This window comes from Budorcas taxicolor, chromosome 4 (genome assembly GCF_023091745.1).
Source record: "Budorcas taxicolor isolate Tak-1 chromosome 4, Takin1.1, whole genome shotgun sequence".
Taxonomy (NCBI): Eukaryota; Metazoa; Chordata; class Mammalia; order Artiodactyla; family Bovidae; genus Budorcas; species Budorcas taxicolor.
Window position 1 is genome coordinate 52,986,526 of NC_068913.1, and position 23,999 is coordinate 53,010,524.

At 33.7% G+C, this 23,999-nt stretch overlaps 1 protein-coding gene across 1 annotated transcript in view; it reads left to right on the top strand.

Annotated features, from left to right (window-relative positions):
* ASZ1 (ankyrin repeat, SAM and basic leucine zipper domain containing 1) overlaps positions 1–16,015 on the top strand; it is a 68,104-nt gene extending 52,089 nt beyond the window's left edge. The window contains exons 7-13 of the mRNA XM_052638391.1: positions 772–896; positions 2,749–2,824; positions 3,835–3,891; positions 5,054–5,163; positions 11,176–11,281; positions 12,093–12,206; positions 15,863–16,015. Coding sequence (XP_052494351.1) covers positions 772–896; positions 2,749–2,824; positions 3,835–3,891; positions 5,054–5,163; positions 11,176–11,281; positions 12,093–12,206; positions 15,863–16,015 — 741 coding nt within the window. The remainder of the gene's footprint in view (positions 1–771; positions 897–2,748; positions 2,825–3,834; positions 3,892–5,053; positions 5,164–11,175; positions 11,282–12,092; positions 12,207–15,862) is intronic.
* The last annotated feature ends 7,984 nt before the right edge of the window (positions 16,016–23,999 follow it).

Sequence of the window (23,999 nt, forward strand, 5' to 3'; positions counted from 1 at the left end):
TTTTGGTCTAAATATGAAAGTTTTCAGCCAAAGGTCTGTAATTTCTAAGCAAGGATAAAATACAGTACAACTCTAAATCTAAGTTATATAGTTCAAGATCTTTTAAAACTGAGTTTCTGATTTTGGAAGCTTATGACATTCCAAAGTTTCCACCATACAGTAGTCAGACCATGTCATTTTTATTGCATGTAAAATAACTTCCTCTATTTTAAAGCAGCCTATAAACATGCCTATCATTTTATAATTCATATCTACATTTCCAATATTATTCTGGTGTTAAGTGCTAATCACTGAAGCCCTGTGAATCTTTAAAAAGAAATTTACAGTTTTTCTCCTAAGCTTTGAAAATTTTAACACTTTTCATTAATATACTGCATTATTAAATTTAGGGTGGGTGATACTGAATTTGACATACTAAGAAATGTATGAATATCAAAGATTATTTTGAGTCATAAATTGTTTCTTGAAGTGAGATTTGATTTTGTATCTTGACTGATTATATGACTTAACCTTAACTTACTGGAAAGTTAGAACTAAGAAGTTTTCAAAAACTAAGGAATTTCACATCTCTTTAAGATGTACAGTTGAGGTTTATGTACCTTAGTCATGCTTCTTACTTTCTCTCTGTTTAATAATGTATTTAAAATACTACCTGAGTACTTAGTCTTTCTGACTTAACTTACCAAAATGGAATTTTTAGTTTTGTTGTATATTTTGTTGAAAATATTATTAATTACTATCTTGCTTTAATTCTTATTATAACTTTTTCAGATCTTCAATTTTCTTTCCTTGACTTTAAATCCTTTGGAAGGAAAGCTTCACCAGCTAACTAAAGAAGAGTCTATTAGTAAACTATTGAGAACAGATTCTGATAAAGAAAAAGATCACATATTTAGGTAACATAGCATGTTTTTGTTCAATACCTAGAAATAAGTAAAAATTGTGTGTTTTTATTACTTATAGTAAAGTGATGACATTTGAAATGTATAATATTTTAAGCTTTTACGAGTATTTTAAAATACTACTTAAAAATGTATGAATTTTGAGTGTTTGGTTCTCCAGAATTTTAGAAAAGTTTTATATATATATATATTAACAGTAAAGAGAATTATTTTTTACTTTAAATAAAATATCAACTATACAGTTTATTTCTAAAAGGTTCTAAGGTTATGGTTTTGTTAGTGTTCAAACTAGATTGCACTTTGCTTTCTAATTCTTTACAGCAGATTTCTGATTTTATAAGCTAAAAATAAAAATGTTTCCACCCCCACCCCTCCCAAACACAATTGTTCAATACATAGCCACAACATTATTCTCTACTTACCTACATTTTAAAATTGTTGTAAATTTTTACTTCCTACAATTAAAGAGATTTTCATGTCCAGAGCTCTTATAAGGAATACAGTTTCCCCGTGAACATTCTGGGGGTTGGGGATGCTGACCGTCCCCCTTGGAAAGTCTGTATCCAAGGTTCCTCCATATCTGCAGTTCCACATCCATGAATTCACATCCATGACTGCATACTACTGTAGTATTTACTATTGAAAAAGATCCATGTATAAGTGGACCCGCACAGTCCAAACCGTGTTGTTCCAGGGTTCACTGTATAAATATTGGCAAATATTTTCCTTCTTAGGAAAGATGAGTTTCATTTTACTATCACCATTTTCTCTGTTTACTTAAATCTTCATTCAAGAAACATTTCTTATTCCTTTGTATAACATAGATCAAATTTGCAGATATAGGCTTATTTCAGAGATATTGGTGTACATTCCAGACTACCACAATAAAGCAAATGTCATAATAAAGTGAGTTACACAAGTTTACAAGTTATATTTACACTATACTGTAGCCCAGGTGGCACTAGTGGTAAAGAATCCACCTGCCAATGCAGGAGACCTAAGAAATATGGGTTCAGTCCCTGGGTTGGGAAGATCCCCTGGAGGAGGGGGGCCACGGCACGGCAACCCACTCTAGTATTCTTGCCTGGAGAATTCCATGGATGGGAAGCCAGACAGGCTACAGTCCATAGGGTTGCAAAGAGTTGGACACGACTGAAGCGACTTAGCACACATGCACATAGTCTATTAAAGTGTGCACTAGCGTTCTGTCTACAAAATCAATGTGAAAAAAGTGAAAGTGTTAGTCACTCAATGGTGTCTGACTCTTTGTGACTCTGTGGACTGTAGCCTGCTAGGCTCCTCGGTCCATGGAATTCTCCAGACAGAAATACTGGAGTGGGTAGCCATTCCCTGACCCAGGGGTTGAACCCGGGTTTCCTGCATTGCTGGCAGATTCTTTACCATCTGAGCTACCAGGGCCCCACAAAAACAATGTACATGTATTAATTTAAAATGCTTTATTTCTAAAAAATGGTAACCATCATCTGAGCCTTCAGCAAGTTGTAATAGCAATATCGAATCACCGTAACGAACATAATAATAATGAGAAAGTTTGAAATATTTCATGTATTACAAAAGTGTGACACAGATACACAAAAGGAGCAAATGCCATTGAAGAAATGGCACCAATAGACTTGATTGACAGAGGGTTGCCACAAACCTTCAATTTATAAAAAATAAATGTTTGCAAGTAAAGCAATAAAGTAAAGCACAATTAAAACTAGGTATACCTGTATATTCTACATAGACTCAATCATTCTTATTCTCTTTTGTACATTAAAATATATATTTATTATTTGTACACTTATAGTCTGTTCTGAAATTGACATTGCTATATTATGTATAGTTCATATACAGCATTTGGAGATCTGGAAATATTTTTACATGGTCTTGGACTTGAACATATGACAGATTTATTGAAGGTAAGATTTTGTATGAACTACAGTGAACTGTGTATGCATGTTTATTTATTGATTAACATAACATTAAATTAATGTAACGTTAATTCATAAGCATGCTTATGAAAGAGTGACATGCACTTTTATGCATAACTTATAGTACATCCCATTTTAAACTTGGAAGCATTTTGAAAATGTATTATAAAAACTTACAGAAATTAGAATCAGGCTCTTACCCACTGCTCGTAGCTTTGCAGAACTCCATGTAAATCTATGCCTTAGGGTGTTTTTCCAATTGCCAATCTTCCTGTATAGAATATTAGGAGCAGCAAGATTTTAAACCGAACAAACCTGGTATGGGAGTCTTGCTCTAATGATTATTAAGTGAAATGTATTACTTAAATCTCTTTTTTTTCCCAAAAGAATGGTAATACCTAGTGTAGGAGTGTCATAGATATTAAATTAGATCCTATGACAAGCACTGTTGTAGGTATTTTAAGCATGCATTATGGAGTTTGCGTCGATGGCAGTTCTCAGCCATTTAGCTGATGCTGCAACAGTAAAGCACTGTTTTAGATAGGCTCTCCCTAGGAATGCACATTCGATTAGGTGGTTTGTTGTTTAGAATTGGGTTTCATTGTACAATCTTGAAACTTCCTATTTGAGAATTATTTAATAAAACTAAATGTTATTGATTGTTAAATCTTACACAGTTATAAATTTTGACTACTCATAAAACATAATTTCTATCAAATTTTATAGAGCTGTTTATGTAAGAAAGTAAAAGTTGTAACAGTTTTTTTACTCTGGAAAACTAGCTATATGTATGTTTTTTAGGTCATTATACATATTATTACACTTACTACTGTCTACCCAGTAATATAGCTGTACACCTGCATATGCTGTCTCCTCTAGAAAGTTGAAAGTTGTTCGGGAGGGTAGCATATAACTGACTAGCCTATGTGTATACTGGCCTACTTCCCCTTCCACTATTTCATTTATATTGAAGGTGGCATTTTTTCCCTTTTCTACAGGAAAGGGAAATAACTTTAAGACATCTTTTGACCATGAGGAAAGATGAGCTTGCAAAGGTTAGTATCAATTTCAAAACCCCAGACATTCTTTCATAGTTTTAATATTTTGAATCCTTTCATTTTATATTTAAAAAATTTTACAGCTGTAGACTGTGAGTTATCTTTTGCTAGGTTCCTCATTAGATATGCTTATGGATAACCATATCTAAAATTTTCTATTATAGTATTAATTTGCCTCAATATTGGAAGACTTAAAGGTGGTATTTTTTTCCTTCATATTAGTTAAGACATCTCAACTAAAACTGGTGCTGTGTTTCTAAATATGAAATAGATTTGTAAAACTATATAAAACAGATTACTCAGAAATAAGAGGTGATTTTTTTATACATGGGGGCTTAAAAATGTATTGTTCAAACATTGCCTTTTGCTAGGTTCTCAAATGATCAGTTATTTTGCCATCAAGTATTATTAGTAACAATTTGAAAATAGCTGTGGGAAACATCAAAGATACTTTAATACATAAAATAATAAAAAGGAATGATATCCCTGTATGAACACATTGGAAACTTGAAATCTTCAGCATCACTGAAAATCAAACTATGTAGCTAAATCCAGGATAGAAAATTTAATTAATACTATAGGTAGAATACAGGCAAAAGGAAGACTTAATTCTCATTTAATCACTGATAATATTTTGTAGGAAAAATTATTTTACTGTGATTTTCTGGAAAGTTTATATTGTATATTAAAACCTAGTCATTTGTTTTAGCATCTATCACATTGTTATGTAACATAAAAAATTGACTGTAGTCACTATGTAGCTAAATATTTTAATGATGTAACTTTATCAGTCCAGTTACAAGCAAATTTGTATATTTTTCAGTATCATTTTTTTCAATATGCATTTTTTTCAAGATGAGAATTAATCAGGTAGATCTTGTTCAGTAATTTCAAATTTTATACAAGTTTGACTACCTTGGGGATTCCCTTGTGGCTCAGCTGGTTAAAGAATCTGCCTGCAATGCTGGAGACCTGGGTTTGATCCCTGGGTTGGGAAGATCCCCTGGAGAAGGGAAAGGCTACCCACTCCAGTATACTGGCCTGGAGAATTCCATGGACTGTATAGTCCATGGGGTCACAAAGGTCGGACTCAACTGAGCAACTTTCACTTCACTTCTTGATGACTACCTTACTGCACCTTGAAATCGTTTCTGCTTAGAATGGAATTACCAGTAGAGATCAGCAGAAAATTATGGCTGCCCTTAAAGAACTGGAAGTAGAAGAGATAAAATTTGGAGAATTACCTGAAGTGGCAAAGTTGGAAATCAGGTAAAGTTAACGTACTGGTTTACATTAATACTGTTTAGAACCACCTTTGCTTTTCAGTTGAATTTTGATAATGTCTGAGTTGTTTTACTTGATACCATAATTTTTCCAGAGATATGGGTAGTTCATTTTGCTATACACCGTGTTCTGAGATAGAAAGTACTTTACAAGGCAGGTTTTACCAATACCAAGAAGCAAAACAGTGCATTTTCTTAATTCACATAGAAACATTTTTGTTTTATTTTTTCATTGCATTTTTTTAAACAAGCTATTTAAAAGATCTTGCATTTTTCATAGTGTATCTCCTACTCTAAATCATTTAAGTATCAAGTTGAAAATTTAAAGGTAATATTTTTGCTTATGGCAATAAAAATGTGTTTCTCATGTAGCTCAGCTCTATTTCAACCTTAATGATTTATGAAATTATGTTATCAATATATAAAGTTCCTTTTTAATATTATAAACTTGTCAAGCACGGATTATTAGTAATATTAGTAATTAAAGTTATTTTGAAAATGTGTTTGATTTTTTTAAACATTGCACAATATTAAATCATTTTTTTAACTTTTTATTTGAATTAATTATAGATTCACAAGAAATTGCAGAGAAGTATAGGAATGTTCTATGCACCCTTCTTCACCCATTCTTACCTGGTCTAATATCTTGCCTAACTATAGTATACTAACAAAACCAGAAAACTGACATTGATATAATTTACATAGCTTATTTGTATTTCACTAGTTATACTGGTGCTCATTTGTGTGTGTGTGTATGTAGCTCTATGCAATTTTATCATGTGTGTAGCTTCACATAACCACTGCCGCAATCCGTATACCTAACGTACCATCACCACAAGGCCACCTCGTGCTACCCCTTCATAACTCCCACCACCTCTCCCCCATCCCTAAAACTAGCAACAATAATTTGTTATCCATCTTTATAAAGATGTTATATCATGAATGTTACATAAATTAAATGCAGTCATATAGTATTTTTCCATTTTTATTTTAATTGGAGGCTAATTAGTTTATAATATTATGGTGGGTTTTGCCATACATTCACATGAATTAGCCACGGGTGTACATGTGTTCCCCATCCTGACCCTCCCTCCCACCTCCCTTCCCATCCCATCTCTCAGGGTCATCCCAGTGCACCAGCCCTGAGCACCCTGCTCATGCATCGAACCTGGAGTATTTTTCCATTTTTGTTTGTCTTTTTTCTATCAGCCTAATTTCCCTGAGGTTCATCCAAGTTATATGCTATAAAATACAACACATAAAAGTGCAGTAGTAGCATCACTAGTGTAGCCTGCCTAAAACTAACATTGCAGCTATGAGAAACATTAATTAAACACAGGAATAGTAAGTTTCCATACCATTGTAGAATTCAGAGAAGTCTTACAGTGAATAATTTAGATGATGCAGATTTCTTTAAAAATGTTATTGCAAAATTATTTCCCTTTCTCTAACTATACCTCCTTATAACAAGATGATCTATATTCAAAATAATGTTTCATCGCTGTTTCAAAATAACCACAACTCTTGAATATGTAAGTACATTGTGAAGGATTTCAGTTGTGATGATGACTTAAATCAGAAAACCTTGAATCTTTTTGTTCACTGTCTTTACTTTTTTAATGTATTGCTTCTATGAAGGAATATTCTAAGTTCAACATGACTGAATTGCAAATTAAAAATTTAATATAATTTATTTATAGGATGTCAGAGTTGCCTCTGTGAATTTTCACTGTGAGGCTTAATAGATTTAAAGAACGTATAGAATCCTGAATGGTTCACATATTACAACTGCTAAATTTTTTAAAAACTAAAACTAGCAGACATATATTTCAGGAATTTGACCTTGTTATTAAATCACAGACTTTGTTTACATGCTGTTATGGAAAAGGTTTTACTTTCCATTTGTTCAAAGTCATTCTTTAAAGAAGAAATTAGTCATCAAGTCATAAGAAAACTAACAGCAGGAAAAGTTGAACTGATTGATTATAATCTTCTGGTAATGTGACTTTAACAATTTAGCTACTGATTTGTTTTAAAATACTTTTCTTCTATGTGTTCAATTTTATAAAATAGTCTGTTACAAGAGTACACATGCACAGTACTTTTACTTTCTTCTATAGTTAGCCTTAGTATGTTTTCAGAATTAGAGAATGCAATTTAAAAATACTGATCACCATTTCATTACTACTTTGAGATTTTTTTTGAACAGAAATAACTAAGTTTCACCCATGTCTTGACATTTTCAGCAGTTTCTGCCCAAACCTTTTCTCCAAGCCTGATACCTACTTGAATGTATCAAAGGCATCTCAAAATTATGCCTACTTAGAAAATGATTTCTCCTTAAAAAAAAGTGTATAGATGCAAATTTTCACATAAAAATACATTGTTCACATCTATGATTTATAACTATTCTAAACTTGGAAACTCCAAATATTTAACATTAAGTGGATGGTTGGATTACATTACATCAATATAATGATTTTATTCTGTCGCTTAAATTATTTTGAGACTTAATGTCACGGAAAAATACTTATAGAAAAGGCAAATATAAAATGGAGTGTGAGTTATAATGCCAGTTGTATGTATGGATATGAGAAATACTTAGTTCCTTTATAATATTCTGGAAGAAAATAATACCAGTCATTATATTTGTGTGATTAAAGTATTGGTTATTTTAATTTTTCCAGATAGTCTACAGTGAGCACATGGTTCCTCCATTTAGAGTACCTATGTTTTGGGAGAAAATAGATACAAGTTTTATGTATGGCTGATTCCCTTCACTGTTCATCTGAAACTATCACAACATTGTTAATCGACTATACCCAAATACAAAATAAAATGTATAAAGTATAAATTTTGTCCTCATCCTTAGCTCAAAATTTTTAAATGTGGCCTGTTGTTTCAGTCAACTTACACTTTTTGTGCTGCAGTAACAAATAACTTCTAAATCTAAATTGACTTATGGTGACAAAATTTATTTCTTGATCAGAAATATGTGATCCATCTATATCATGGATCAGCTGCAGTGAATCTCTTCCTTATTATTCTGCCAATAGGCTGGAGAAACAGCCCCACCTCAGATATGCTGCTCTTGTGGCAAAGGGAAAAGAGAGTTGGCAGAACCAGTCAGTGGCTCTTAGAGCATCTGTTCAAAAATGACACAGTCACTTCCAGTCATATTTTATTTGCCAAAGCAAGTCATTGACCAAGCCTCATGTCTTTCGGACATGAAATGTAATCCTCTGGCAGAGAGAAGCCTGGTAGTATCTGGCTCGGTAAAAGAGACATGACAGTTTGATCAAATGATATAGTCTACCATACCTATGCCATATCTGCTTATCTGGAATTCTTTAAATAAGTTCAGAATTCTCAGGCATTCCATGTAAAGGTATGTAGGTTGTATAGCTCTAGGGTGGGGGCTGGGCATCCATTCACACAGTGATGGTAAAAGGCATAAAAGTTGTGTTTTTTATAACTTGCCTATCCATATTCAGTAGCCCTGAAAATTATACATCACAAGAAAGGTATATATTTGCCTTTCATTCATTAAGACTGTGTAATTTTGTTTGTAATAGTATTTGCTTATTTCAACTGTGGCCCTATTGTATTAGAATGTGTGTGAGTTGTTGTTATAATAGATCCCACTAAGTAACACTCCAGAAAGGTCATCTTGCAGATTTGTCAGCTCTTGATATTAATCATCTTCCTAATTTTTGTCATTCCACTGAAATATAACATCTTATTTTTATTATAATTCTGTTTATTCATCAAAATTTCCATTTTTTCTTTTTCTTTGAGTTACCTATTATCCTTTCTATTAGCTTGTGTTAGTTTCTTTGTAGATTTCACAATAAGTTGGCTTCTGTCTTTGAAACTAATCTAGTCATCAGTGTCTCTTTGTCAGAATTAGTGGATTAATCCCGATTATTTAACATGCTTGACTTTTTCCCTCCATCTTGAATCTGTTCCTTTCTTTACCTTTCATAATAGAAATTACTCCTGATTTTCTTTTTCTCAGGCTACTTTTACTTTGATAGCTTTTTTTCTTAAACCCCTATCAATTTGCCCCTCTTTACAATATGTATCTTTTTTCTTGGTGGCCTTCTCCATGATCATTGTTTTGATTTCTATTAGTTAGCAAATTATAGACACTTCTGATACTTCTGTTGTTTGTGCCTGTATTCACTGTTGAAGGTAATACTGAAATTCTTTTAGAGGTTAGTGACAATAAAGATGTAATTTTTCCCCATATAAGTTCACCAGATCCCTGAATTCTTTGTAGCCTCATGAGTCAGTCTGTGGACCCCAGGAAAAGTACCTACAAGACTGACATTTTCTACCACTCACTGATCACTGCACCTACATGACTCATGTCATTGCCATCATCAACATTATTAAGTTTGTTTGAATGCCATCTGTGTACTAGATTAAATACTATGTGCTTTTCATATAGTATCTCCTAAGTCCTCCTTCCCTCGTGGTCAGCTAGAAAAGAATCCACCTGCAATGCAATTCCTGGGTTGGGAAGATCCCCTGGAGAAGGGATAGATGACCCATTCCAGTATTCTGGCCTGGAGAATTCCATGGACTATATAGTCCACGGGGTTGCAAAGAGTCGGACACAACTGAGCGACTTTCACTTTTCAGTCCTCCTGACAGTCCTGTTATCTCAGTTCTAGAGATATGGCAATATATGGCTGAAGATTAGGTTTGCCTGAGATCATAACACTGTGGAAGTTGTATTCAGACTCAGGGTTTCCTGATGCTAGAGTCTATATTCTTAATTATTATGCTCTATTGTTCTCTCTTTACCCCACTTATTTCTTTACTACCCACCCCCAAAGTCACTTCCCTGCTTGGCAGTGCCATTTTCCACTGAAACCAAGGAAGTTAGAATCACCCTAGACCTTTCCTTTCCTTTTACATGCAGTCCATCACCAAGTTTTTTTTTCAGTTTATTCTCCTGAACATTTCTTAAACTATCTCCTAATTATTCTCTATACTTCCACTTTTGTTTCCCTTTTAATCCACACCATACCCCAAATAAACTCTCATACGAAAGTCTGATTTTTTACTTCCCTGTTTAAAGTCCCTTAGTAACTGTACATTATCCAGAAAATAATATTCCATTCTTTAGCATGTCACAAAAGTTCCTTAAATAAATGATCCCATATAACCTCTTTTTTTACGACTTTCACATGATTGTGCCTTAGTTATACTTTGGAGACCTCCTAACCCCATACTTCCACACCTGCTATTCTCTCCATCCAGAATCTCTTCTCTTACTTAAAAAAAGCTCCAGACTCAGTTCAAGTATGAACTCTCTGAAATGTTATGAAATCCCAATTCCCAGTTATGTTGTTGTTGCAACCCTATGGACTGTAGCCCTCTGGTCTCCTGTGTACACAGGATTTCTCAGGCAAGAGTATTGGAGTGGGTTACCATTTCCTTCTCCAAGGGATCTGATCTTCCTGACCCAAGGATCAAACCCCACGTATCCTATGTCTCCTGCATCGGCAGCCAGATTCTTTACCATTGAGCCACCAGGGAAGATGCCTCATTCCAACTTATGCTAGGTTCATTATCTCTTGAATTTTAGATATCTCAACTGTAAATTACTGTTAATAACATATACCTTACTGGAGCTGTTGGAAGGAATTTAAAAAATAATAAATGTAAAATCAAATGCAGTGCCTTCACATAATAGACACTCAAATACTAGGACTTTTATGTTCCTTCTTCATATGTCCCTGTGAATAACTTGGTTATAATAGTAGGTCTGCCTCTTATCCCGAACTTTGAGATCTTCAAGACTGGACACTTGGTTTCCTTTGTATGCTTAATGTCTTATTTCATCTGCTAATACAAATTTACTATTCTACAGATACTTTTTAGGGAATATAATAAGTGTTATGACTAGACAGTGAATAACTAGCTAAGTCAAATAGAGTAAATTGTTCATATCAGTGATTTCTATTTGTTTATTTCCTCTCTTTAGTGGTGATGAGTTCCTCAACTTTCTTCTGAAATTAAACAAACAGTGTGGCCACTTAATAAAAGCTGTACAGAACATTATTACCGAGTTGCCTGTAAATTCTCACAAGGTATTCTACAAAAATTATTAAGTGAAGAAAAGTGTAAATGCAAATAACATTACGGATAATTTAATGATAATTCAGTAAATAATAATGATCTAGTAAAACTATATCTTCTACAAAATCACACAAGATCTAAATAAGTCAATTTATTTAACATTACTTCTTTTTATATGAAATAATTGAAAAACTAATGTTCCAGCCCTCAAGAAAAGAAATGAGTCAGACCAAAAAGCAAACTGATTTGTGCACTAAACTCACCATTTATTTTTAAAGGGAATTTAATTGTTTAAAATATAAAGTGACAGGAGACCCAAGTGAAAGTTGAAATAAAACAGTGTGTTGAGATTATTAAAAATCATATCAATATAAGGATTTTTTTAATGAAAGAAATTTTAAATAGAGAGTGTAAGTAACCCGTTAAAGCAAACTTGTTTTGTTTTTTTCATGTGATTTAGTTTTAGCTATTTGTATGTAGTGAAAAATATTTAATGCATTTGTTTTCCAATGATTTTTGTATAATGCTGATATGGAAATCATGTCATTCTTCAAACCTTCATGACTTTATTTATTCAACATAAATATTATTACTAATATTAGTTTCCATAGTTACATGTATTTAATAAATGCATTCAGGAAACTGATTCAATTATTTGTATAAAATTACTCAGTTCTTTTGGTGTCAGGATTTACCCTGATAAAAAAATGCTTTTCAGTTATATAATTTAATGTTTCATAGTATTGTGTAACTTTTGTGGATATAAAGTTGTGAAAAGTTGTTTCCTATTGTTTAAAACGTAACTTTTGAAAATATTAACAGATAGTACTAGAATGGGCTTCTCCCCGGAATTTTACTTCAGTTTGTGAAGAACTGGTTAGTAATGTTGAAGATTTGAGTGAAGAGGTCTGCAAGCTAAAAGACTTAATTCAGAAGGTATCTATTTAAAATTTAAAGTGGGAAAAATTATTTATAGCACAGTATGTTAGTCAATGAGCGCTTCCCTGATGGCTCAGATGGTAAAGAATGCTTACAGTGCGGGAGACCTAGGTTTGATCCCTGGGTTGGGAAGATCCCTTGGAGGAGAGATGGCAACCCACTCCAGTATTCTTTCCTGGAGAATCCCCATGGACAGAGGAGCCTGGCAGGCTGCTGTCCATGGGGTTGCAAAGAGTCAGACTCCACTGAGCGACTAAGCACATGTTAGACAATGAAGCAATTCTGACAAGAGCAACTTAAGTTCTCACTAGACAGTTGGGAAAAGGACCATTTCCAAAGAAAGAAATTTACCTAGGAAAGACACTTTGTTGGTCATTAATGAAATGCATACTGAAAGAATAATGATACATCATTTTCATCCTATAAATTAGCAGGGAATGTATTACCCTACTCACTACTGGTTATAGTTCACCAAACTAATATTTTCATGTAAGACTGATGTTAAAACAGCTTTCAAGAACAGTTTAGCAGGATGTGGCAAGGACCATAAAAATGATACTATCTTTCAATAATACTAGTCGAATGATTCCAAAATTGTTCGTACTGGAAGTATAGTATACTAGGAAAATGATTTAATAAATTATGGTATGGCCATTTGTCATAATGGTATGCAGCCAGTTGAAAAATATAATGAAAAGCAAATACCAACTTGTTAAAGACAAAATGTTGTATTTCTAATTTTTCTTTATGTATAAATATAAAAAAAATACCAAAAATTAAAGGTTTATTAGTTCTGTTAATGAGGTAGGGTTGTAGATGAAATATTTCTTCTATTTTCTAGACTTTTTATAATATTGGGTTGGCCAAAAAACTCGTTCAAGGTTTTTCCATATGATGTAACTGAAAAACCCACACGGATTTTTTTGCCAACCCAGTATCTTTTAAATTTAACTTTTTAAAAGAGTATGGGCTTTTTTTGGTTCTTGTTTCTGTACTCATATAGAAGTATGTATCTTCTATACATACATGGTTTAAGGACAGGTGATTTTTCCCCCGTTTAAGAAAATTGAGTATATCAAAATCTAAGCTGGTAAAATAGAGAACTCTGTTGAAGGTAGATAATAAAGGAAAACTTTCACTTTACTAAAGAACTCACTTTGAGTTCTCCAAGTCTAATAAATATATTTGGTATCTAAAATTTTTTGTGAAGTATCTGATGTGAACATCAGATTATGCATTAAATTTCCATAGTTTCATACCATAATCATTTAATATTTTCATTAATATTTTATCAGAAAGGTTATTTTCCTCAAAATAACTGTATACATATTCCAGGTAATTTGTCATTCTAGCTATTAACATGTTCAGTCAAAAGGAGTCTTGTTAAAAACTGAGCAGAAAATTGAAGCTAATTCTGCAAAATTATAGGAGAATAAAAACATGTAAAATAGGGCAAATGAACAATATAGTTCAAAGTTTTTGTAGACAATAACTCCTTCCCAGAAAAAGTTATCTTAGAAGTTTATCATTGACATTATCTCTGACATTTATTCATTCAACAAACTTGAGTGCCTGTTGTATGTCAGGCAACTGTGCTACACAGTACTTTTCTAATTATGCTCTCTCCTCCTACTTTTGTGTTTCTTTAATCCACTCCACTCCCCAAATAAACCTTCTCATGCAAAAATATGATTTTATACTTTCTGAACTTGATTACAACATGAAAATTATAGCACCATTCATGTTTACTATATCCATCATCCAGAAAAATTGAAAGGAAATGGTATTGATTTTACTTATTAACGTGATGTTTTTCACGGGGTCGAAGGGAAGTTTGGAAGGATTTATGTAAAACTTTCTGCAAAGCATCAACTTTTCATGTTTAGTGTAAGATAGCCCCTAAGACATCTTTGTCTCAGGATCAGTAATGATTTGATTTCTCCAAGATGAACTAAAAACATTTGGAGGGAGAGTAGATAAGAGGAGTAAGATGAAATTAGAGAGAGAGATCAGATTTTTCCTGAAGGGATGAAAAAGTTACTGCTTTCATGTGTAACTCTGATTCTAAAACACAAACAATTGAGTCAGGTACAGTAATATTTATTTTAATAGTGTATACCTATAGAGAAATTTTTCAACTTTCTTTAGCTAAATGGAAGGTCTTTTTTCTTTGGTCTTTTCTACCTTGAATCTATACATTTCTATATAAGGACTAGCCTTGAAAACATATTTATTGGTTCATGATAACAATAGATATAATTCTTTGGGCAGGAAAGTCTTAATTCTGCAGCAAGCTAGTGCATTGGTTTTTTTTTAATTAGTCTTAAACAAGCAATAATCATCAAAATAAGATTTTATTTAAAAAACTGTGAGGACTTCCAGGTTTGGGAGTATGCTGTCATGCCTGTTAAACTTAACAATATTTTAACAGTTTACCAATAATAACAAAGGTTTTTTTTAAAAAAAGAAACATATTAGCTATCATAGATAAGTATATGGAGGTAACAGAGAGAGGGTGGGAGAGGTCAAGGCCAGACTCTAACACCACATCATTCTCTTTCAAACCAACACACGGACAGGCTCTTGTCAGAAAGGGTCATTCTAAGTAATTGGTTAATAAAAGGAATGACTGTCTCAGGATTCAGTAAATGGAGCATCAGTGTCAAAAAGGAATCTGTTGCTGAATGAAGCCATTTGGAAGCTAGACCAAGAATACAGTATTAATGAAATTGGCATTGAAGTCCATCTTCTACTATAAATTTAAAATTAATTTTGCAGGGTTCTTTAATTAAATATTTACACTGTAGATTTGAGAAGTAGTTATTTTTTCTAAGGTTCAAAGTATTTATGTCACCACTCCAGCACAGGATGTTTCCAGTAAATATCACTCTATAAATGTGCCTGATGCTTTTTATCTTTCAAGGATCTTCTGGTTTCTGCTTGTTCTCCCTCTTCTGCCTCTCCCCCAACAACTAAACTATCTTCTCCGCACCACCCCCACTACCACCACACACACACACACACACACACACAGTTGAGGGGACTTCTTTAGCAAGAAGTTACAATATGGAGATTTAGAAACTGACTGAGTCATGTAATTTCATTGCTGGAAAGTGCTAAAAAAACCACTAAAATTTTTGTTAACATTTGTTCCTGCAACTATATTTAAATAAAGGGTTATACTTCTAGCATTAGCATCGAATCTTCTAGTTTTTGTTGAATTTTATGTATTGTAGGTATTCTATAAGAATGGTTTGCTTTTTTTGGTAAGAAATCAGTTGATATTTAATACAGGAGGAAAAAAAAATGATTGTCATTCCTTAAAGGTAGAAACAGAAACTTTGACATTAAAGGAACTTTATCTCTTGACATAAAAACGTGATTTTAAAATGTAGTCATCTGTAGAAGCATTTATTTTTAATATAAAACTAATAGTTACTATAATCGGATCCTGGTTGAAGGAAAAACTATTTTTTAAGACTTTAAATCTTCCATGGGAATCTTGCATTTAGGTTACATCTAAATCAGGTGAATTAACGTGGATATTTTGATACTTTTAAATCAAAGATTTTTATTTTACTTTTTAAATCAAAGATATTTTTATTTTCAGTGTACTGTACATTAACTCTTCTTTTTTCCATACTAAACATTAGTTACAAAATGAACGAGAAAATGATCCAACTCATATACCGTTAATGGAAGAAGTATCTACATGGAATACTAGGATTTTGAAGAGGACGGCTATTACAGTATGCGGATTTGGGGTTCTTCTTTTCATCTGCAAGCTAACTTTTCAGAGAAACTAACCCTAATATTTGTTTTGAATAACGTATGTGTTCCTTATTCAAATTACCTAAAAATGTTGCTTTTAGCTATTTGTGACACACTGTAACTGCCTTCTTTGCCAGTACTCTGTAGGAAGAATTATGATAGTATAGGGCAGAATGTTTTTCTTTAAAAAGTGGTTTGTCAGTTTGAATTGAAAATATAATTTGTTATATTTTTATGTTAATTTTGATCAAGCAGTAAATTATAAGTGATTTTTAAGTTTGATCCTATCCTATGACTGTAAATCACATTCAAAATAAAAGTTTTATCTAATATTCTTTGACATTTAAAAAAGTATGTTAATTTGTCACAGTGAACCTACAGAATTTGTAAAGTGTTCATAAACAGCAGCTTTCTTTTAGTCCGTGTCTTCCCTTTCCATTATTATGTAGTAAGGACTTTCTTATTTAGTTTTTTTAGTTATATATCATTATGTAGAAATTATTAATTTGAGAATATTTTAGAGAATGCAGAGTATAGATAAAATGTGAAAATTTTTAATCATTTATTAAAAACAGTAAAAATATTTTAAATGTAAATTTTAAAAAGCAGAAAATTTAGAGTAGTGTGGAAAGCCCAAAGCACATTAGAATTTTTTATGTAGTATACTTTTGGGAACTTAGTGTGTGTAACATTCTTGAGGATGGTATGAAAGTGACTGGCATTTGGCATATAATTTCTCATACCAAGCTAAAGAAGTAATGCATGATTTCTTTATGAGTTTTTTTTTTTCCAAAATCAAAATAATGATATTCAGATTATAAAAGTGAAGAAAAGGCAGGCCTAATTTAGCAGGCAATATAGTAGACTTCGGAGAAGGCAATGGCATCCCACTCCAGTACTCTTGCCTGGAAACTCCCATGGACGGAGGAGCCTGGTAGGCTGCAGTCCATGGGCCCGCTGAGAGTTGGACACGACTCAGTGACTTCACTTTCACTTTTCACTTTCACGCATTGGAGAAGGAAATGGCAACCCACTCCAGTGTTCTTGCCTGGAGAATCCCAGGGATGGCGGAGCCTGGTGGGCTGCCGTCTATGGGGTCACACAGAGTTGGACACGATTGAAGTGACTTAGCAGCAGCAGCAGCATAGTAGACTCATCAGCAGCAACAGCAGCATAGTAGACTCATCAGCAGCAACAGCAGCATAGTAGTTAAATCTTGCTTTATTTAGTACCATACTTAGATGCAATTGATACACAGTTGTTAAAAGGTAAACATCAAACATAGAAGAAAATTGTGGAAAAGAACAGCATGAGGAATATTATTAGTAGCACTAGTAGCTCTTGGTTATAACAAAGCAGCAAGGTTTGAGTCATTCTTTTTTTCTGAGAATTACCCAACCATACATTTTTGGAAGGAATTGGTGTCTGACATTTTAACCTAAGTGCCACAGTAAGACATTTTTTTCTAATATCCCTCTTTTAAATTTAAGGCTTCAAGTCTTAGAACTAAAGTAGAGAATGGATAGGATAATAGGTACTTCTTTTAACATAGATCATGTTTCACTACTAGCCCAGTGCTCAGGCAGACAGAGGTGTTTAATAAATGTTAGTTTTAGTTTCCTTAAAAAAAAAAAAAAAAAACTCTAGGAAAGTGACAGACATACTACCTGATTGTTTATTTATAGTAGTCTTTCATATCAGTTCATCTTTAAAGACCATCAGTTGGCTCAATGGATTGCTAATTTTTTTTGCTAACCAAACCAAACTGTATGCATCTCTTAAATAGTAAGACAAACTATGAAAATGCAAATTGATAAAATATTTGCTTTCAAAAAGGATATATTGCACAATTCCTTAAAATATTGATGCTTTAGTAGTAGCGGTGGTAGTAATAATCTGTCCCAGTATATGTCAAATATAATTAGCTATTCAAGGAAAAGAAGTACTGTAAAGTCTATTGTATCTGCATTATCTGAGTATTTTCATTCCCTTGACAATTACAGTATAATTTTCAGATTACAGACTAAGTAGGGCAGCATTTGTTGTGATTAAATTGTTTCTTCCTGGGTAAAATAAACTTTTTCTCCTGGTTTAAAATTAGTTATTTTATCTAGCGTGTAAGTCCCTTCTTACTCTGATTATTTGACTTAATTACAGTGCTTTACTATGAGGGAGGCAGGGTATAACTACTGGAATATTCATTCTTTTATAAGATAGCTCATTAAAAATCATTTGTCTTCCTTTTATAGAATAGACTCAGTGGAGAACCTCCCTAAAACCACAGACAGAAGTGGTGTAAACCTAATTTTAATTTTATGTACTTGAAAGTAGTAAAACTTTATTAATTGGTAATTAGCTGGGATCAGAAAATGTTCCTGTACCTTTGGAATCCACTTTGAAGCTCAGATAATTCATTATAAGCACTGGTTGGAATGCCGGTATCTTTCACACACAAAAAAGTCTGGTTCCTTGCCACTCTCCTCCAGTGCCACGCCTAGCGCCCTCCACCAGTTCTATTCCACATCCCTGGGGTATTCACTAACCTTTTTACTTTTCTCAGTCAAACTTCTAAGACCTCTTTCTCTTGATCTCATTCTTAAATAATGGCCTTGCTTCTTAATGTCCTAGGAAACAGAATCAGTTACAGAAGAACTTCCACACTGGGTTTCCTTTAGTTATGTCAGCAAACTCTTTTTGTAAAAGACCAGATATGAAATATTTTAGCTTTTGCAGGCCATATGTCACAACTTTTTAACATCGCCACTGTAGCAGATTGTAGACAATACATAAATTATTGATGTGGCTGTGCTACAATAAAACTTTACAAATACAGGTGATTTCCTGGAGTTAGCCCACCAAGCTATCGATTGCCAGCTTCAGTCTAATGTCACACAGTTACAAATATGAATTAAAAATAATAATAATATCCAGTCTAACAGTCTGTCTTTTGATTGAATTATTTAATCTGCTCACATTCAGTGTTACTGGTTTATCATTAGAATATTAGAAATATCTGTCATTTTAATTTTTTATATGTCTCATTTAAAAATCTAATGATTTTTCACATTTTTCAGTTATTTTTTCAGTTTTTCTAGGGCTTACCATGTATATTTTAACCTACAGGAATCTGCTTCTGATTTACACTAACTTAATTTCAGTGAGATATGGAAATATTCTTGTAGAGCTCTATTTCATTGTCTTCCATTTTTATACTATTATTGTTATGCATATTACATCTATATATATTATAAACCTAACAATACAGTGTTTAATTATTTTCTGTAATTCTGTGTCTACTAAAAGAACAGAAAAGATGACCATCAAGTTTATATTTATAAAATGTGTCATTGACTTTCTTATTTCTGGTTCTCTTCATTTGTTCCTATCTGGTGTTACTTCCTTACTCCAGTACAACTCTTCGCACCTACCTCCTTTGTGCTATTATTTGCAAATATAATACATTTCTACAAGTTACAAACCCAATGGTACAGTTATGTATATATTTCTTCAAATAACTGCTTTTTAAAAAGAAAGGAGAAGAAGGATACTGTCTTTTATAATTATATAATTACCTTTACTACTGCTTTTTCTTTTTTCTTAAAGGCTTAGATTCCCATTTGGGTTTACTTCTTTCCACTCTGAAGAACTTTTTTTAGTATTCCTTATAAGGTGGATTGCTAGCAATTCTCTTTTAAGTTTTGTCTACCTGGTAGTCTTTGTTTTGCCTTTATTTTTAAAGGAAAGTTTTTCTAGGTATAAGATTCTACGCTGACAGGGATTTTTTTTCTTTAAGAACTTTGAACATCCTGTCTCACTGCTTTCTCTTTTTCACGGTTTTTTTAAATGATAAGTCAGCTTTTGAACTTTGGGGGCTTCCTTGTACAAGTTTTCAAGATTTCCTTTTTGTCTTTTAGCATTCTTACTATGATATGTATGTGTTTGAGCTTCTGTATTTATACTACTTGGGGGTGAGTTCATTGAGCGTCTTTGATGTGTAATGTTTTCAATCAAATTTGGGAAATTTCCAGCCATGATTTCTTTGAATGTTTTTTCTATTTCTTTTTCTTCTCCGTTTCTGGTATTCCCATTACACCTGTACTGGTGGATCCAAAAGTATCCAACATTTTTTTCTGTTTTTCTTCCTTCTTTTTTCTGTCTCTTCTTCAGGTTGCATAATGTTCATCCATTTATCTTTACTGATTCTTTTTTCTAGTTCAAGTCGACTGTTTAGTTACTATAATTTTTTCATGATTTCCATTTGGTTCTTTTTTTATGATTTCTGCCTCTTTATTGACATTCTCTATGATGAAACATTTTCTTCATACCTTCCTTTAGTTCTTTAATCATATTTATAGTGGCATCTTTGAAAGTATTTATTAAAAATAACATCTGGTCCCTCTCACAGTTTCTGTTGCCTACCCTTTTTTCCTATGTATGGGTCACACTTGCCCATTTCTTTGCAAATGTCATAATTTTTTGTTAAAAACTGGCTATTCTGGAAAGAGATTCCTCTCTCCCTCCCCACAAACAACTGCTGTTGTTGCTCTTCGCTTTTTTATTTGTTTAGTGACTTGGCTGGTCTATTTTACTGAAACCTGCTTCCCCCAAATTGTGGAGCCCCTGATGTCACTTTTCAGAGAGTGCAGTCTTAGGCATGTACACACTCACCCTGGGATGGCAGTGGTTTTAGCAGGGCTCTTTCTGACTGTCTCTTTTTTCTAATATCTCTAGTAGGCTGGCTGCCTCATTTGGTATTACACCCAGCCCATGCTTTGCTGTGCTGTGCCAAGTCGCTCAGTCATGTTCCACTCTGCAACCCCATGGACTGTAACCGATTCAGGCTTCTCCGTCCATGATGATTCTCCAGGCAAGAATACGGGAGTGGGTTGTCATGCTCTCTACCAGGATACCCAGCCCTTAGGTTCCACCAGTTACTGGTTGATTGCTTGATCATTTTTGACATGCCCTGGAGCATGCCTTGCTCAGCAGTCTGATAGAATTAAATTTGGATGGGATAGTTTTTGAAGCCATCTTTTGAGGCATATTCTGACCAGGGGACAGTCCTTCTCAGCTGTCTCTCCCTGCTTCTCTGGTGAACTAGTTGGCCTACAATTTAGCTTGTTGCCCCTAATTAAGAGGAAAATGTTTTCTTCAAGAGTGCCATTGGGCTTGATTTTCTCCACATTCTCTTTCAAATGAAGTCAGTTCCTTTGGGGAGGAGAATGAAACTCTCCTTTCTTATGGACTGCTTCTTTCCCTGGACAAAATCTCTGAGCCACTCCTCTGAGTGCTGGGTGGGGCAGTAGCCTCTGGTCTTTTGGGTTTGTTTCTTACAGTTCTGTTCTTCCAGTCCTGTGAGTGAGCTGGCATAAGGAAGATGGGGCCTTAGTGTCTGGCCTTGCCATTCCTGGGGTAAAGCCCTCATCCCATGAGCTCAATGAAAGGAGAGAGCCCTCTACCTTTCAGCCACACTCATCAGAATTTAGCCACTTAAGCTTAGAGTCAGAAGGCCTTAGAAAAGCTGGAGGATTGCCCTTTGGATGAGATGAGATATGGGAGCCCTTATTTGGGAGCTGAGGGGAGAGGGAGCCCCATCTTGTTGACCACATCCACTTAGGGTCATACTGAGTTGTAGTAGGTTTCTTGGAATCAATATTTTTTCCTTTGTTCTGAGCCCGTAGGACTCTGCAAGGATTCTTAGTAAAGTTGTGTGTTGATAGCTTTCTCTAGCTTTGCTTCTCTGGAGAGTCTGTCCACGCTGCTCTTTACACTTCTATCCTGGCAGTGAACCTCCCACACCGGTATTTCTAGGGTATCTGCTACAGCCTTTAACATAGTGCTTGGCCCAGAATAGTATGAAAGAATTTTTTTAAGCCAGAAACATTAGCTAAATTCTTTCATGTAAGCTTTACCTTCCTCCAGGTTAGTATCACAGGATGCTTAAAATTCTAAGAGCACCTAAGAAGAAGCAAAAGAGAGAGACCACCTTGGTTTGACCAGGAAACATTATGAGTAGGTAAAAGATGGGTAAAGCAAGGCTACACTCTAAATTTTGAAAACTTTACTGTAGAAGGTATTTAAACTAATACATAAATTAATTATATGCATTAAATATAGGAAACAGGATATATAAAAGTCTAATGAAACCAGCTACAATTTCAAGCACCAGAATTGAAATTGAGTTTGTTTTTTAATGTGACTTTTTACACTGACAACCTTTTTTATTTATCCTAACATTATCCAAAAGTTAATCTTTAAGAACACAGATAACCACGATGACTTCTGATTTGCACTCCAAGACACTCTGTCACTGCTTAATAAATAATCATTTGTAGCTCTGTGGGGGTGGAAATAGGGTGGGGATTTTCTTTTTGGCACATCCACTAGTGAGTAATACATTTATTTCAAGTGCCAATAAAAATGTTATACTGGACTTATGTGACACATTTGTTAGTTATTAAAGAAAGTAATTCTAAACTATTTGAGCAATGCTCTATTATTATATTTCTCTACCTATAAATTCAGATTATCCTATCAATAGTCTAAACAAAGTGAACAAATTTTTAATACTGCATAACAGTTTTGGGGAGAGAGTAAATAAAATGCCATTTTTGGAAGTGTCACCATCTCTGGACTTATCTCTAGAAGGCAGTATTATTCACCTTTCTCTTCGCAACTAATCTGTCATAATTGTTTCCATGAATTTTCTTCCTTCCTGGAGTCTTTCTAACACTTTATCCATCTTTCTTTTCTTTCCTTTTGAAGTCTGCCTACTGTTACATGCTGTCTCTTTCCTCTCAAGCCTTCACTTTCCTGTTGACAATGAGGTAAAGCAGAAGGTAGCCTAGGTTCCTAGCCCTGTTGCATTACGTTGTGCATTCTCAGTCTTGGTTTCCTCATCTGTAAAATAGGTTCTAAAGACTAAATGAATCAGAACAATGCCTCCTTGTTAATAGGGCCAGTTTGGAGTTCTGAAATTAGAATAAAATGATAGGGGCTTTATGTAAGAGAATCAGTGCTTCGTAGACACATTGAACCCCTCATAAGTGGTTTTGCTTGTGATTTCACATCCAGAGATCTGATAAGAGAATTGATCTTAACATTTGGTTATTGCCAATATTTTATAATAAATTTGGGGGAAATTACTAGTAATTACATTTCAATTCATTAAACAATTACTGAGTGCTTAGTATGTATAAGACAGTAATATACCCACATATTACATGTTTTATATGAGATCAGAAAACTCAAATACTTTTGCTATTAAGAGAGACGATGAGGTTACTGTCTTAAAGACATAAGCTTAAAAAAAAAAAGGCCACTCTGTAAAACTGTTTCATGGAAAGGGTGTGGTTGAGCATTTTGTTTTTAATTTCCACAGTTGCGAATGTCGTGATAGATTCACTTATCTTACGGGAGAAGGGCTCACTCAACCTCAATCAGTGCCTTCCTACAAAAAAAAAAAGAAAGCAACAAAGGGAAAACTGGCTAAGTGTCAGTGTGTGAAATCTTTTAGAAGAGATTTAGACTATATTTAAAGCAAGCGGGACTTCCCTAGCGTTAAGTGGCTAAACTCCATGCTCCCTATGCAAGGGGCCCGGGTTCAGTCCCTGGTCAGGAACTAGATCCCACATGCCACAATTCAGGAGTTCATATGCCACAGCTAAAGATCCCATGTGCCTCAGCCGAGACCCGGCACAGCCAAATAAATAAGCAAATATTAAAATAACAGTATTAACAGAGTAAGCTTCTACTTATCATGGATTTAAGATTCATTGTACTAAACCAATTTTTTTTATGGCACCAATGTAATTTCCTGTGCCATCAATGTAAAGTATTAAAATCAGACACCTAGAATATTCGGTAGTAGTACTATTAACCATCCAGTTACTGGTAATACAACAATTAACTATAGTTAGTCGTAGAGCTACAATTGTCGTGTTAGTGGCAATATTACATGAACACTGGGGTTAGCTGTGGTAAATGAAAATTGGACTTAAAATGTAGAAATGAAAGATT